This window comes from Oncorhynchus mykiss, chromosome 8, assembly GCF_013265735.2.
Source record: "Oncorhynchus mykiss isolate Arlee chromosome 8, USDA_OmykA_1.1, whole genome shotgun sequence".
Classification (NCBI taxonomy): Eukaryota; Metazoa; Chordata; class Actinopteri; order Salmoniformes; family Salmonidae; genus Oncorhynchus; species Oncorhynchus mykiss.
Window position 1 is genome coordinate 6997532 of NC_048572.1, and position 14797 is coordinate 7012328.

Sequence of the window (14797 nt, forward strand, 5' to 3'; positions counted from 1 at the left end):
AGTGGATGAAGAACACAGACTACACGGAGATTGAATCTAACTAACACATTCATTCACACCCAAAAACAACAACAACAACATATATTGTACTCTATTGTTCTCAGTCACCTGTATTGCAGCTCGAGTAGCTTGACAATGTTGAGGGGTTCAGATTGACTCACACAGTTATTCCTTTCTTCCTTTATCTGTGGGGGTTGAACTGAATAAAACGACTGTCGTTTCTGACTATAGAGACAGAGAGGTGTTTTAGTACACAGAGAGGATGGATCATGGCAGCACATAGATTATTTTATGTTGAGTGACACTTCCACTTTTCACCACTGGAGGGCACTGTAAGCAACACAACAGCAGGCTCTGGCACCACGAAACGAGATATTAATAATATAGGAAGCTAGCTCTGGTCCAGGGTGTAAGCGCACGTTTCTCTACTAACAGGAGTGGAGGAACACGGACTAATGCCCTGGACCAGAGCTAGTAGAAACCATAATGTCAGGCTTTAAAAGCAAGAATGGAAAGAATCAAAGCCATTTAGATAATAAAATAATGACATTTTCTAAGAGAAAACTAAACACTGACGACTTCAGTTGTACTGTACGCAATAAGAACTACTTATTTATTGATTTTGTTGTTATAATACAAAGAAATAAATAAAATCCCCCCCCCCCAAAAAAAAATGCTTCCCGATTTAAAAGTGAATCACATTCCTTGAGATGGTGGGGGGGGAAAGAGAAGAATCCTCTCTCGTCTTCATCGTACTCGTCTTCATCGCGCCGTACACCCAAAATGATGAAGACGTCCCATCACTCTGCTTTGGAGTAAAACGGCCGTTTCAAACCCACTGGTCCTCAGTAACTTCTCTTGTAAACGGAACAGGAAGGTCTGGTTATGCTCCGTGCTTATTGCTTTTAAAACACCGTTCTGTTAGCAATATAGTCCTGATTTCAGCCATGTCGTCTGACCACGGCATCTCTCTCCGCTGTTGATGACTTGGTTATTTAACCAACCTGGAACCAAGTTTCAAAGTGTCACAAGCACCTACACAATGGATTCTGAGATCGAGGATGCCGGATGTTTCTGAGGGGGGGGGGGGCAGAGTGTGGTGGGAGGGGGTCAGAGTGTGGTGGGAGGGGGTCAGAGTGTGGTGGGAGGGGTCAGAGTGTGGTGGGAGGTGGCAGAGTGTGTTGGGAGGGGGCAGAGTGTGGTTGGGAGGGGGCAGAGTGTGGTTGGGAGGGGGCAGAGTGTGGTTGGGAAGGGGCAGAGTGTGGTTGGGAGGGGGCAGAGTGTGGTGGGAGGGGGCAGAGTGTGGTTGGGAGGGGGTAGAGTGTGGTTGGGAGGGGGCAGAGTGTGGTTGGGAGGGGGCAGAGTGTGGTTGGGAGGGGGCAGAGTGTGGTTGGGGGGCATCAGAGTGTGGTTTGGGGGCATCAGAGTGTGGTTTGGGGGGGTTGTAACACATTACTGGTCAATGAGACTAGTTGGGAGGGCAATATGGTGCCGAGGGGGGGTTGACAAAACTCCAACTGCCAAAATATCTATTTTTCCAGACTCTTGGAAAGTTCTCTTTCAGATGTTAGAAGCACATGCTTCTCAATGCCCTGGTCCAAAGCAGATACAATCCCTTGGTCAGAATGTCCAGGCTTCCATAGACACCTAGTTAACCCAGTAGGTACCTGGATTGCTGGCTCTTCATTCTCTCTACTTGGTTGGTCCAATAGAAACGGGTGAAGGAGAGAGGGAGCAGAGAAGGAGAGAGGGAGCAAAGGGAGGAGAGGGGGAGCAGAGGGAGGAGAGAGGGAGAAGAGGGAGGAGAGAGGGAGAAGAGGGAGGAGAGAGGGAAGAGAGAGGGAATAGAGAGGAGAGAGAGGAGAGAGGGAAGAGAGAGGGAAGAGAGGTAGAGAGTGGAGAGAGGGAAGAGAGAGGTAGAGAGAGGAGAGAGAGGAGAGAGAGGAAAGAGAGAGGAGAGAGAGGAGAGAGAGGGGAGAGAGGGGAGAGGGAGGAGAGAGAGGGGAGAGGGAGGAGAAAGGAGAGAGGGAAGAGGGAAGAGAGAGGAGAGAGGGAAGAGAGGGAAGAGAGAGGGAAGAGAGAGGAGCGATTCCAGTTTCCACAGGGGCTGTTACAGTTAGTGTGGTCTATGTTCTGAGGCCTCAGGTGAAGAGACGTACTGTACAGACACTGAGGCTGTCTGGATAAACATAACTCTCTCGTTGTCCTCCTACCACTCCCAGAGTGAAGTCAGCTCAGACGCTGTGGGAGGAGACAACGCTCAAGTCTTCTGAGCTCTAGTATTTCTGGGCAGTACTGAAATCACATCACAAATACACACCTCCTAAGCCAGAGGACAGGATTAATTAACACAACAACACTGTCCTTCTAGGCTCTGGTCCTGAGTGTGAGAAGGGAACTTTACTGAAGACCGAGGGTAAGAAGGAGACACGGGGGTTGAAATACGTCCTTCAGCGAGTTCCAGGGAGAAGGGGAAATGGTTTTGGGGTGGTTGGCACTGGTCCCATTGTTTGGCTAGAGTCAAGGACAATCACTTTCTCTCTTCCACTTCTCCCTCTCCTCCCTCTCCTCATTCTCCTCACTCTCTCTTCCTCTTCTCCCTCTCTCTTCCCCTTCTCCCTCTCCTCACTCTCTTCCTCTCTCTCTCTTCCTCTTCTCCCTCCAGTTGAAAAGTCCTCTTCCTCACCTCACCTCACCTCACTCTCTCCTCCTCTCCTCTTCTGTCTCTCACTCCTGTCGCTCTCTCTCTCTCCTGTCTCTCCCTCTCTTACTCCTGTCGCTCTCTCTCTCTCCTGTCTCTCCCTCTCTTCTCTCTCTTCTGTCTCTCTCTCTTCTGTCTCTCTCTCTTTTGTCTCTCTCTCTTCTGTCTCAGTTCATGTCGATGGTGTTGAAAACCCACTCTGTGAACTTCTTGAGTTTGGCAGCAGAGCTCTCTTCCTCTTCTCCCTCCAGTTGAAAAGTCCTCTTCCTCACCTCACCTCACTCTCTCCTCCTCTCTCTCTTCTGTCTCTCTCTCTCTTCTGTCTCCCCTCTCTTCTGCCTCAGTTCATGTCGATGGTGTTGAAAACCCACTCTGTGAACTTCTTGAGTTTGGCAGCAGAGCTCTGGGACTCCTCCTGCAGCCGCTGGTTATCTTCCCATAGCATCTTGATCTGTAGATGGAGACGCTGCTTCTCCTCACGCTCCTATAGGGAGGGAAGGAAAGGAGAGGGAGGAGGGAGGGAGGGAAGGATGGAGAGGGAGGGAAGGAAGGAAAGGAGGAGGAGGGAGGGAAGGAAGGAAAGGAGGAGGAGGGAGGGAAGGATGGAGAGGGAGGAGGAGAGAGGGAAGGAAAGGAGAGGGAGGGAAGGAAAGGGAGGGAGGGAAGGAAAGGGAGGAGGAGGGAGGGAAGGAAGGAAAGGAGGAGGGAGGGAAGGAAGGAAAGGGAGGAGGAGGGAGGGAAGGATGGAAAGGGAGGAGGAGGGAGGGAAGGATGGAGAGGGAGGAGGAGGGAGGGAAGGAAGGAAGGAAAGGAGGAGGGAGGGAAGGAAAGGAGAGGGAGGAGAAGAGAGGGAGGAGGAGGGAGGGAAGGAAGGGGAGGGAGGGAGGGAAAGGAAAGGAGAGGGAGGAGGAGGGAAGGAAGGAAAGGAGAAGGAGAGAGGGAAGGAAAGGAGAAGGAGAGAGGGAAGGAAAGGAGAAGGAGAGAGGGAAGGAAAGGAGAAGGAGTGAGGGAAGGAAAGGAGGGAGGGGAGGAAAGGAGAGATAATGGGAGGGATAGAGAGAGGTAGAGGGAAAAGGAGGGTGAGAGAGGAGGGGGGAAGGAGGGTGGGAGGGATTGAAGCGGGAGGAGGGAGGGGGAGAGAGGAGGGAGGCGGAGAGAGAGGAGGGAGGCGGAGAGAGAGGAGGGAGGCGGAGAGAGAGGAGGGAGGGGAGAAAGAGGAGAGAGAGGGATAGAGAGGAAGAGGGAGAAGGAGAGTGAGAGAGGAGGAAGAGGGAGAAGGAGAGTGGGAGAGATTGGAGAGGGAGGAGGGATAGAGGGAGAGAGAGGAGTTAAGAGTTTAGCAACATTGTATAACAGATTGTATCTAAACCACCGGGAATGACACAAACTGCTGATTCACTAACTAAAAGGACAGAAAACTGTGTGACCAAGTTTGTTCCAAATGAGAAAACAGTCGGCAGCTTTGACAAACGTAGAGATCGGACACGGCTAAAGTTTGAGAAAGTACAGACGTTTGAGTGTGTACGTGTGTGTGTATTTTTTGTGAGAGCCATTAGTCCATTAGTTTAAACCTTGTCTTCATCGTTCGTTTCTGAGTTAAAGTGCATTTATTGACTCGAGTGGTTATTGACGACCATGTTTCCCATCAATTTGCTGAAACGACGACAGAGAGGGAGAGGAGAGCTATGTTGTGTGTGTGCTGGTGTGTTACCTTCTTCAGGTCATCCTGCAGCATCCTAACCATGGCTTCCAGCTTGGTCAACTTCCTCTCCAAACCTGCAGGACCCTCACTGAGGGAAGAGTGACAAACACACATCTGAACACATGACATCTGGCATCATCTAATAACACATCTAGTAATAACTATGAGAAGTCAGGATGGGAGATCTGGCATCATCTAAAACACATCTAGTTATAACTATGAGTAGTCAGGATGGGAGATCTGTTATCATCTAGTAATAACTACGAGTAGTCAGGATGGGAGATCTGGCATCATCTAGTAATAACTACGAGGAGTCAGGATGGGAGATCTGGAATCATCTATAACACATCTAGTAATAACTATGAGTAGTCAGGATGGGAGATCTGGCATCATCTAATAACACATCTAGTAATAACTATGAGAAGTCAGGATGGGAGATCTGGCATCATCTAAAACACATCTAGTTATAACTATGAGTAGTCAGGATGGGAGATCTGGCATCATCTAAAACACATCTAGTTATAACTATGAGTAGTCAGGATGGGAGATCTGGCATCATCTAAAACACATCTAGTTATAACTATGAGTAGTCAGGATGGGAGATCTGGCATCATCTAAAACACATCTAGTTATAACTATGAGTAGTCAGGATGGGAGATCTGGCATCATCTAGTCATAACTATGAGTAGTCAGGATGGGAGATCTGGCATCATCTAGTCATAACTACGAGTAGTCAGGATGGGAGATCTGGCATCATCTAGTAATAACTACGAGGAGTCAGGATGGGAGATCTGGCATCATCTAGTCATAACTACGAGTAGTCAGGATGGGAGATCTGGCATCATCTAGTAATAACTATGAGTAGTCAGGATGGGAGATCTGGCATCATCTAGTCATAACTACGAGTAGTCAGGATGGGAGATCTGGCATCATCTAGTAATAACTACGAGTAGTCAGGATGGGAGATCTGGCATCATCTAGTATTAACTACGAGTAGTCAGGATGGGAGATCTGGCATCATCTAGTCATAACTACGAGTAGTCAGGATGGGAGATCTGGAATCATCTAGTAATAACTACGAGTAGTCAGGATGGGAGATCTGGCATCATCTAGTAATAACTACGAGTAGTCAGGATGGGAGATCTGGCATCATCTAGTAATAACTACGAGTAGTCAGGATGGGAGATCTGGCATCATCTAGTAATAACTACGAGTAGTCAGGATGGGAGATCTGGCATCATCTAGTCATAACTATGAGTAGTCAGGATGGGAGATCTGGCATCATCTAGTCATAACTACGAGTAGTCAGGATGGGAGATCTGGCATCATCTAGTAATAACTACGAGTAGTCAGGATGGGAGATCTGGCATCATCTAGTAATAACTACGAGTAGTCAGGATGGGAGATCTGGCATCATCTAGTAATAACTACGAGGAGTCAGGATGGGAGATCTGGCATCATCTAGTCATAACTACGAGTAGTCAGGATGGGAGATCTGGCATCATCTAGTCATAACTACGAGTAGTCAGGATGGGAGATCTGGCATCATCTAGTAACAACTACGAGGAGTCAGGATGGGAGATCTGGCATCATCTATAACACATCTAGTAATAACTACGAGTAGTCAGGATGGGAGATCTGGCATCATCTAAAACACATCTAGTAATAACTACGAGTAGTCAGGATGGGAACCGTATCTTCAAGCCTTCAGAAACTATTTCAAATACTTGCAGTCTCTGACAAACAGGATTAAAATGTTTGGAAATAATTTAACAGAATACTGCTGCCACTGTCAACATGAATGGAGCGGAAGTGTGGGTCACCTGGTGTGGGTCACCTGGTGAGGGTCACCTGGTGAGGGTCACCTGGTGTGGGTCACCTGGTGTGGGTCACCTGGTGAGGGTCACCTGGTGAGGGTCACCTGGTGAGGGTCACCTGGTGAGGGTCACCTGGTGTGGGTCACCTGGTGAGGGTCACCTGGGTGAGGGCCAGGCTGTGTCTGGTGTGGGTTACCTGGTGTGGTTTACCTGGGTGAGGGTCAGGCTGTGTCTGGTGTGGGTTACCTGGGTGAGGGTCAGGCTGTGTCTGGTGTGGTTTACCTGGTGAGGGTCAGGCTGTGTCTGGTGTGGGTTACCTGGGTGAGGGTTACCTGGGTGAGGGTTACCTGGGTGAGGGTCAGGCTGTGTCTGGTGTGGGTTACCTGGTGTGGGTTACCTGGGTGAGGGTCAGGCTGTGTCTGGTGTGGGTTACCTGGGTGAGGGCCAGGCTGTGTCTGGTGTGGGTTACCTGGTGTGGGTTACCTGGGTGAGGGCCAGGCTGTGTCTGGTGTGGGTTACCTGGTGTGGTTTACCTGGGTGAGGGCCAGGCTGTATCAGGTGTGGGTTACCTGGGTGAGGGTCAGGCTGTGTCTGGTGTGGGTTACCTGGGTGAGGGCCAGGCTGTGTCTGGTGTGGGTTACCTGGTGTGGGTTACCTGGGTGAGGGCCAGGCTGTGTCTGGTGTGGGTTACCTGGGTAAGGGCCAGGCTGTATCAGGTGTGGGTTACCTGGATGAGGGTCTTGATAGAGGGCCAAGCTGTATCTCCAGGCTGGGCTGTGACTGGTGAGGGCTGGAGGCTCCACTACCTCTGGGGTTAGAATCACTGAACACAAACCCTCTCTGGACTGGACGGAGGGAAGAAAGGAGAGGACACAGAGAGAGAGAGGACACAGATTTAAACACAGAGAGAGAGGACACAGAGAGAGAGAGAGAAAGAGGACACAGAGAGAGAGAGAAAGAGGACACGGAGAGAGAGAGAAAGAGGACACAGAGAGAGAGAGAGAGAGAGAGAGAGAGAGAGAGAGAGAGAGGACACAGAGAGAGGACACAGATTTAAACAGAGAGAGAGAGGACACAGAGAAAGAGAGAAAGAGGACACAGAGAGAGAGAGAGAGAGAGAGAGAGAGAGAGAGAGAGAGAGAGAGAGAGGAGACAGAGAGAGAGGACACAGATTTAAACACAGAGAGAGAGGACACAGAGAGAGAGGACAGATTTAAACAGAGAGAGAGAGGACACAGAGAAAGAGAGAAAGAGGACACAGAGAGAGAGAGAGAGAGAGAGAGAGAGAGAGGAGACACAGAGAGAGAGGACACAGATTTAAACACAGAGAGAGAGGACACAGAGAGAGAGAGGAGACACAGAGAGAGAGAGAACAGATTACGTATATATTATAAGGAGGTTGAATTGGGTTAAAGGTCAAGCCACAATCCAGTTATACCTTTCATTGTTTCAAAGGAAGCCATATAAATCTAAATTTTACTGTAATTACTCTCAAAGGTGCTGGCCACATCCACCAGGTGGGTCCAGTCCAGGGGGCTGTCCCTGCTCTCAGAGGGGGGGAGGGGCATCAGCTCCTGGGGGAGGGGGTGGCGCTGACGCTCAACCATCTCAGCCAATGATGTGTCAGACGCAGACAGGTCACCTGGAGAAACAGCACGGGGGGGGGGGGGGGGGGGGGGGGGGGGGGCAGGTTAGAGCCGGAGACATTACTAACCACGAGAAGACAGACTTAGTGACAATGTTGTTCAACCATGCACACTAGTCCCTTAGATAGCCTCTTTTTTTCTGAAAATGAAACTAACACGTTGCTATTTTATATTTGTACAACAACATGAGCTTTTCTACCAGCAGGGGGCAGCAGATACACAGCTGCAGCTCCAACTAGCGTCACAGCAAACACCATGCTCACAAAGCCCTCCATCGAAGCTTCGCATGTCATTCCAAGTAGTCCACTGTCCACAGTTGTATTTTAGAAACCAATGACCATGTTAATATATTCTATAGTTGAAGTCGGAAGTTTAAATACACCTTAGCCAAATACATTTAAACTCAGTTTTTCACAATTCCTGACATTTTAATCCTAGTAAAAATTCCCTGTTTTAGGTCAGTTAGGATCACCACTTTATTTTAATAATGTGAAATGTCAGAATAATAGTAGAGAGAATTATTTATTTCAGCTTTCATTTCTTTCATCACATTCCCAGTGGGTCAGAAGTTTACATACACTCAATTAGTATTTGGTAGCATTGCCTTTAAATTGTTTAACTTGGGTCAAACGTTTGGGGTAGCCTTCCACAAGCATCCCACAATAAGTTGGGTGAATTTTGGCCCATTCCTCCTGACAGAGCTGGTGTAACCGAGTCAGGTTTGTCGGCCTCCTTGCTCACGCACGCTTCTTCAGTTCTGCCCACAAAGTTTCTATAGGATTGAGATCAGGGCTTTGTGATGGTCACTCCAATACCTTGACTTTGTTGTCCTTAAGCCACTTTGCCACAACTTTGGAAGTATGCTTGGGGTCATTGTCCATTTGGAAGACACATTTGCGAAAAAGCTTTAACTTCCTGACTGATGTCTTGAGATGTTGCTTCAATATATCTACATCATTTTCCTTCCTCATGATGCCATCTATTTTGTGAAGTGCACCAGTCCCTCCTACAGCAAAGCACCCCCACAACATGATGCTGCCACCCCCGTGCTTCACGGTTGGGATGGTGTTCTTCGGCTTCAAGCCTCCCCCTTTTTTAACAATGGTCATTATGGCCAAACAGTTCTATTTTTGTTTCATCAGACCAGAGGACATTTCTCCAAAAAGTACAATCTTTGTCCCCATGTGCAGTTGCAAACTGTAGTTTGGCTTTTTTATGCCGGTTTTGGAGCAGTAGCTTCTTCCTTGCTGAGCGGCCTTTCAGGTTATGTCGATATAGGACTCGTTTTACTGTGGATATAGATAATTCTGTACCTGTTTCCTCCAGCATCTTCACAAGGTCCTTTGCTGTTGTTCTGGGATTGATTTGCACTTTTCACACCAAAGTACATTCATCTCTAGGAGACAGAACGCAACCACTCCTTCCTGTGCGCTATGACAGCTGCGTGGTCCCATGGTGTTTATACTTGAATACTATTGTTTGTACAGATGAATGTGGTATCTTCAGGCGTTTGGAAATTGCTCCCAAGGATGAATCAGACGTGTAGAGGTCTACAATATTTTTTTCAGAAGTCTTGGCTGATTTAGTTTGATTGTCCCATGATGTCAAGCAAAGAGGCACTGAGTTTGAAGGTAGGCCTTGAAATACATCCACAGGTACACCTCGTTTTCTGGAATTTTCCAAGCTGTTTAAAGGCACAGTCAACTTAGTGTATGTAAACTTCAGACCCACTGGAATGTGATACAGTGAGTTATAAGTGAAGTAATCTGTCTGTAAACAATTGTTGGAAAAATTACTTGATGTCATGCACAAAGTAGATGTCCTAACTGACTTGCCAAAACTATAGTTTGTTAACAAGAAATTTGTGGAGTGGTTGAAAAACAGGTTTTAATGACTCCGACCTAAGTGTATGTAAACTTCCGACTTCAACTGCATGTGATAAAGTCAAGAGCAGGTGTGTTACTCAATAGTCAGTCATCAAAAGGGTTTGTGAGCAGGGTTCAAGGTAACTGGAACAGTCTCACCGTGGAGTTTGATCCCCAGTTTGTACGAAGGTCGTCTGAGAGGCACCCCGCGGGTGGTGGGAGAGCGTGGCAACGTGGAGCAGCTGAACAGCACGTCACTAGCCAGGCTGGGATCTGGTTCTAGGTCCCCCAGCCTCAGAGAGGGGACACGCTGGCCCCGGTAGATACTCTCATCAGACAGGGTGCGGTGGAGTGATCGACGGGTAGGGGGCTGGCCTGAGGAGGACTGGAGGGAGGGAGGGAGGGAAGAGAGTCAGACTGGTAAGGCCTGCTATTACAAGTCAATTTAATGAAAACACACTAGCAGAAGGATTTAAATTCTAACATTGCAGAAGTCCCTGGTCTGCTGTCTGTACATGATCTCATTGTACCCACATATAAAATGTATTGTATTAATATATACACACATACTGTGTGTGTGTTTATATATAGTGTGTGTGTGTGTATATATATATATATATATAGTGTGTATATATATATATAGTGTATATATATATAGTGTATATATAGTGTGTATATATATATATATATAAATATATATATATATACTATGTGTGTATATATACTATGTGTGTATATATACTATGTGTATAATGTGTATATATATATACACTATGTGTACAGTGTGTGTATATATATATATATATATATATATATATATATATAATATATATAATATAGTGTGTATATATATATACACTATGTGTATAGTGTGTGTATATATAGTGTGTATAGTGTGTGTATATATAGTGTGTATATATATACTATGTGTATAGTGTGTGTATATAAAGTGTGTGTATATATACAGTGCCTTGCGAAAGTATTCGGCCCCCTTGAACTTTGCGACCTTTTGCCACATTTCAGGCTTCAAACATAAAGATATAAAACTGTATTTTTTTGTGAAGAATCAACAACAAGTGGGACACAATCATGAAGTGGAACGACATTTATTGGATATTTCAAACTTTTTTAACAAATCAAAAACTGAAAAATTGGGCGTGCAAAATTATTCAGCCCCTTTACTTTCAGTGCAGCAAACTCTCTCCAGAAGTTCAATGAGGATCTCTGAATGATCCAATGTTGACCTAAATGACTAATGATGATAAATACAATCCACCTGTGTGTAATCAAGTCTCCGTATAAATGCACCTGCACTGTGATAGTCTCAGAGGTCCGTTAAAAGCGCAGAGAGCATCATGAAGAACAAGGAACACACCAGGCAGGTCCGAGATACTGTTGTGAAGAAGTTTAAAGCCGGATTTGGATACAAAAAGATTTCCCAAGCTTTAAACATCCCAAGGAGCACTGTGCAAGCGATAATATTGAAATGGAAGGCCTATCAGACCACTGCAAATCTACCAAGACCTGGCCGTCCCTCTAAACTTTCAGCTCATACAAGGAGAAGGCTGATCAGAGATGCAGCCAAGAGGCCCATGATCACTCTGGATGAACTGCAGAGATCTACAGCTGAGGTGGGAGACTCTGTCCATAGGACAACAATCAGTCGTATATTGCACAAATCTGGCCTTTATGGAAGAGTGGCAAGAAGAAAGCCATTTCTTAAAGATATCCATAAAAAGTGCCGTTTAAAGTTTGCCACAAGCCACCTGGGAGACACACCAAACATGTGGAAGAAGGTGCTCTGGTCAGATGAAACCAAAATTGAACTTTTTGGCAACAATGCAAAACGTTATGTTTGGCGTAAAAGCAACACAGCTGAACACACCATCCCCACTGTCAAACATGGTGGTGGCAGCATCATGGTTTGGGCCTGCTTTTCTTCAGCAGGGACAGGGAAGATGGTTAAAATTGATGGGAAGATGGATGGAGCCAAATACAGGACCATTCTGGAAGAAAACCTGATGGAGTCTGCAAAAGACCTGAGACTGGGACGGAGATTTGTCTTCCAACAAGACAATGATCCAAAACATAAAGCAAAATCTACAATGGAATGGTTCAAAAATAAACATATCCAGGTGTTAGAATGGCCAAGTCAAAGTCCAGACCTGAATCCAATCGAGAATCTGTGGAAAGAACTGAAAACTGCTGTTCACAAATGCTCTCCATCCAACCTCACTGAGCTCGAGCTGTTTTGCAAGGAGGAATGGGAAAAAATGTCAGTCTCTCGATGTGCAAAACTGATAGAGACACACCCCAAGCGACTTACAGCTGTAATCGCAGCAAAAGGTGGCGCTACAAAGTATTAAGTTAAGGGGGCTGAATCATTTTGCACGCCCAATTTTTCAGTTTTTGATTTGTTAAAAAAGTTTGAAATATCCAATAAATGTCGTTCCACTTCATGATTGTGTCCCACTTGTTGTTGATTCTTCACAAAAAAAATACAGTTTTATATCTTTATGTTTGAAGCCTGAAATGTGGCAAAAGGTCGCAAAGTTCAAGGGGGCCGAATACTTTCGCAAGGCACTGTATGAATGATATATATTATAGTCCCTTTTCTCTAAGCAGCACGACTATAATTTTAATGCTACTGTTTACTGTTATCGTCATTATCTCACTCCACTTTAGCAACAGTGGCCTTGTCATTCATGATAATAAAGTGTGTTTGTATTGTAGCACCTGGGAAACGTTTAGATTGCAGGTGCAAAGTTCACCCACATAACATCATACCGGTCTGTTAGGCCAATGTGCTATTGTTTCCTGTACCTTGTCCTTGGGAGGGGGGGGGGGGGGGGTCTGGTCTCTTCATATCTTTCCCACCCACCCTGCATATACCTTGTCCTTGGCCTTGTGCCGTCTGTGTTTGAGGGGGCTGTCTGGACTCAGTCGCTTCATATCATCCTCTGCACTGGTCTTAGCGTGGGTGAGGTGTGGCTGGGGGGAGTGATGAGGTCTGCTCTGAACACCGACCCCACCCTGACCTCCACCCCCCTCTCCTCCACTTCCTCCTCCTCCTCCTCCTCCTTCCCCCGGGGACTTCCTGGTAATACATCAACAAGGAGGGGTTAGAGGTCAGATGACAGTGTTAAAATGTGAACACATGCTGCTGCTTCAATACTGTCCTGGGAACACACACCAGGCAGTACACCAGGCAGTAAACCAGGCAGTACACCAGGCAGTAAACCAGGCAGTAAACCAGGCAGTACACCAGGCAGTACACCAGGCAGTACACCAGGCAGAAACCAGGCAGTACACCAGGCAGTAACACCAGGCAGTACACCAGGCAGTACACCAGGCAGTACACCAGGCAGTACACCAGGCAGTAAACCAGGCAGTACACCAGGCAGTACACCAGGCAGTACACCGGGCAGTAAACCGGGCAGTACACCGGGCAGTACACCGGGCAGTACACCGGGCAGTACACCGGGCAGTAAACCGGGCAGTAAACCGGGCAGTACACCAGGCAGTAAACCAGGCAGTAAACCAGGCAGTACACCAGGCAGTACACCAGGCAGTACACCAGGCAGTACACCAGGCAGTACACCAGGCAGAAACCAGGCAGAAACCAGGCAGTACACCAGGCAGTACACCAGGCAGTACACCAGGCAGTACACCAGGCAGTACACCAGGCAGTAAACCAGGCAGTACACCAGGCAGTACACCAGGCAGTAAACCAGGCAGTACACCAGGCAGAAACCAGGCAGTACACCAGGCAGTACACCAGGCAGTACACCAGGCAGTACACCAGGCAGTAAACCAGGCAGTAAACCAGGCAGTACACCAGGCAGTACACCAGGCAGTAAACCAGGCAGTAAACCAGGCAGTACACCAGGCAGTACACCAGGCAGAAACCAGGCAGTAAACCAGGCAGTAAACCAGGCAGAAACCAGGCAGTACACCAGGCAGAAACCAGGCAGTACACCAGGCAGTACACCAGGCAGTACACCAGGCAGTACACCAGGCAGTAAACCAGGCAGTAAACCAGGCAGTACTCCAGGCAGTACTCCAGGCAGAAACCAGGCAGTAAACCAGGCAGAAACCAGGCAGTAAACCAGGCAGAAACCAGGCAGTACACCAGGCAGTAAACCAGGCAGTAAACCAGGCAGTACACCAGGCAGTAAACCAGGCAGTACACCAGGCAGTAAACCAGGCAGTGAGCCAGGCAGTAAACCAGGCAGAAAACCAGGCAGTAAACAAGGCAGAAACCAGGCAGTGAGTCAGGCAGTAAACCAGGCAGTGAGTCAGGCAGAAACCAGGCAGTAAACAAGGCAGAAACCAGGCAGTGAGTCAGGCAGTAAACCAGGCAGTGAGTCAGGCAGAAACCAGGCAGTACACCAGGCAGAAACCAGGCAGTGAGTCAGGCAGTAAACCAGGCAGTGAGTCAGGCAGTAAACCAGGCAGTAAACCAGGCAGTGAGCCAGGCAGTGAGCCAGGCAGTAAACCAGGCAGTGAGCCTTAAAATAAATCTAATAGATTTTCATCTGGTACAGAGTTCCTCATCACATTTCAACTCAACTTGATGTTAATAGCATTGTAATATCCCCATTTGGCCACAAGGTGTGGATCAAGTATTCAGAGAGTTCACACAAGGTTATGGTGTCACACATTCAATAGAACACCTGTCCCTCCTGGTCTTACCTGCGGTTGTCTCCGAAGTCGACAGAGTTGATGGTGGATCCTGGCTTCCTCCAGCCGATGAGGTACTTGGAGGTGGCTCCCTGACGGGGGTAGAAGGTCTTGGGGCTGGGGGAGACCGACGTCTGGGAGCAGGGGGAGGTGGCAGAGGAAGAGGACTCTTCACGGGGGGAACTGTGGCCAGAATGGCCTCTGGAGCTGGGGGAAGAGAGAGAGTATGGGGAGAGAGAGAGAGAGAGAGTATGGGGAGAGAGAGAGAGAGAGAGTATGGGGAGAGAGAGAGAGAGAGAGTATGGGGAGAGAGAGAGAGAGAGTATGGGGAGAGAGAGAGAGAGAGAGTATGGGGAGAGAGAGAGAGAGAGTATGGGGAGAGA

General features: G+C 47.6%; 1 protein-coding gene across 1 annotated transcript in view; it reads right to left on the reverse strand.

The window, feature by feature from the left end:
* Window positions 1–2753: 2753 nt before the first annotated feature.
* The window catches only part of sipa1l1 (signal-induced proliferation-associated 1 like 1), a 234241-nt gene continuing 222197 nt past the window's right edge, over window positions 2754–14797 (reverse strand). Inside the window, 7 exon segments of the mRNA XM_036986820.1 lie at window positions 2754–3185; window positions 4413–4491; window positions 6948–7065; window positions 7710–7862; window positions 9891–10116; window positions 12624–12828; window positions 14427–14621. Of these exon segments, the coding sequence (XP_036842715.1) occupies window positions 3042–3185; window positions 4413–4491; window positions 6948–7065; window positions 7710–7862; window positions 9891–10116; window positions 12624–12828; window positions 14427–14621 (1120 nt within the window). The 3' untranslated portion in view covers window positions 2754–3041.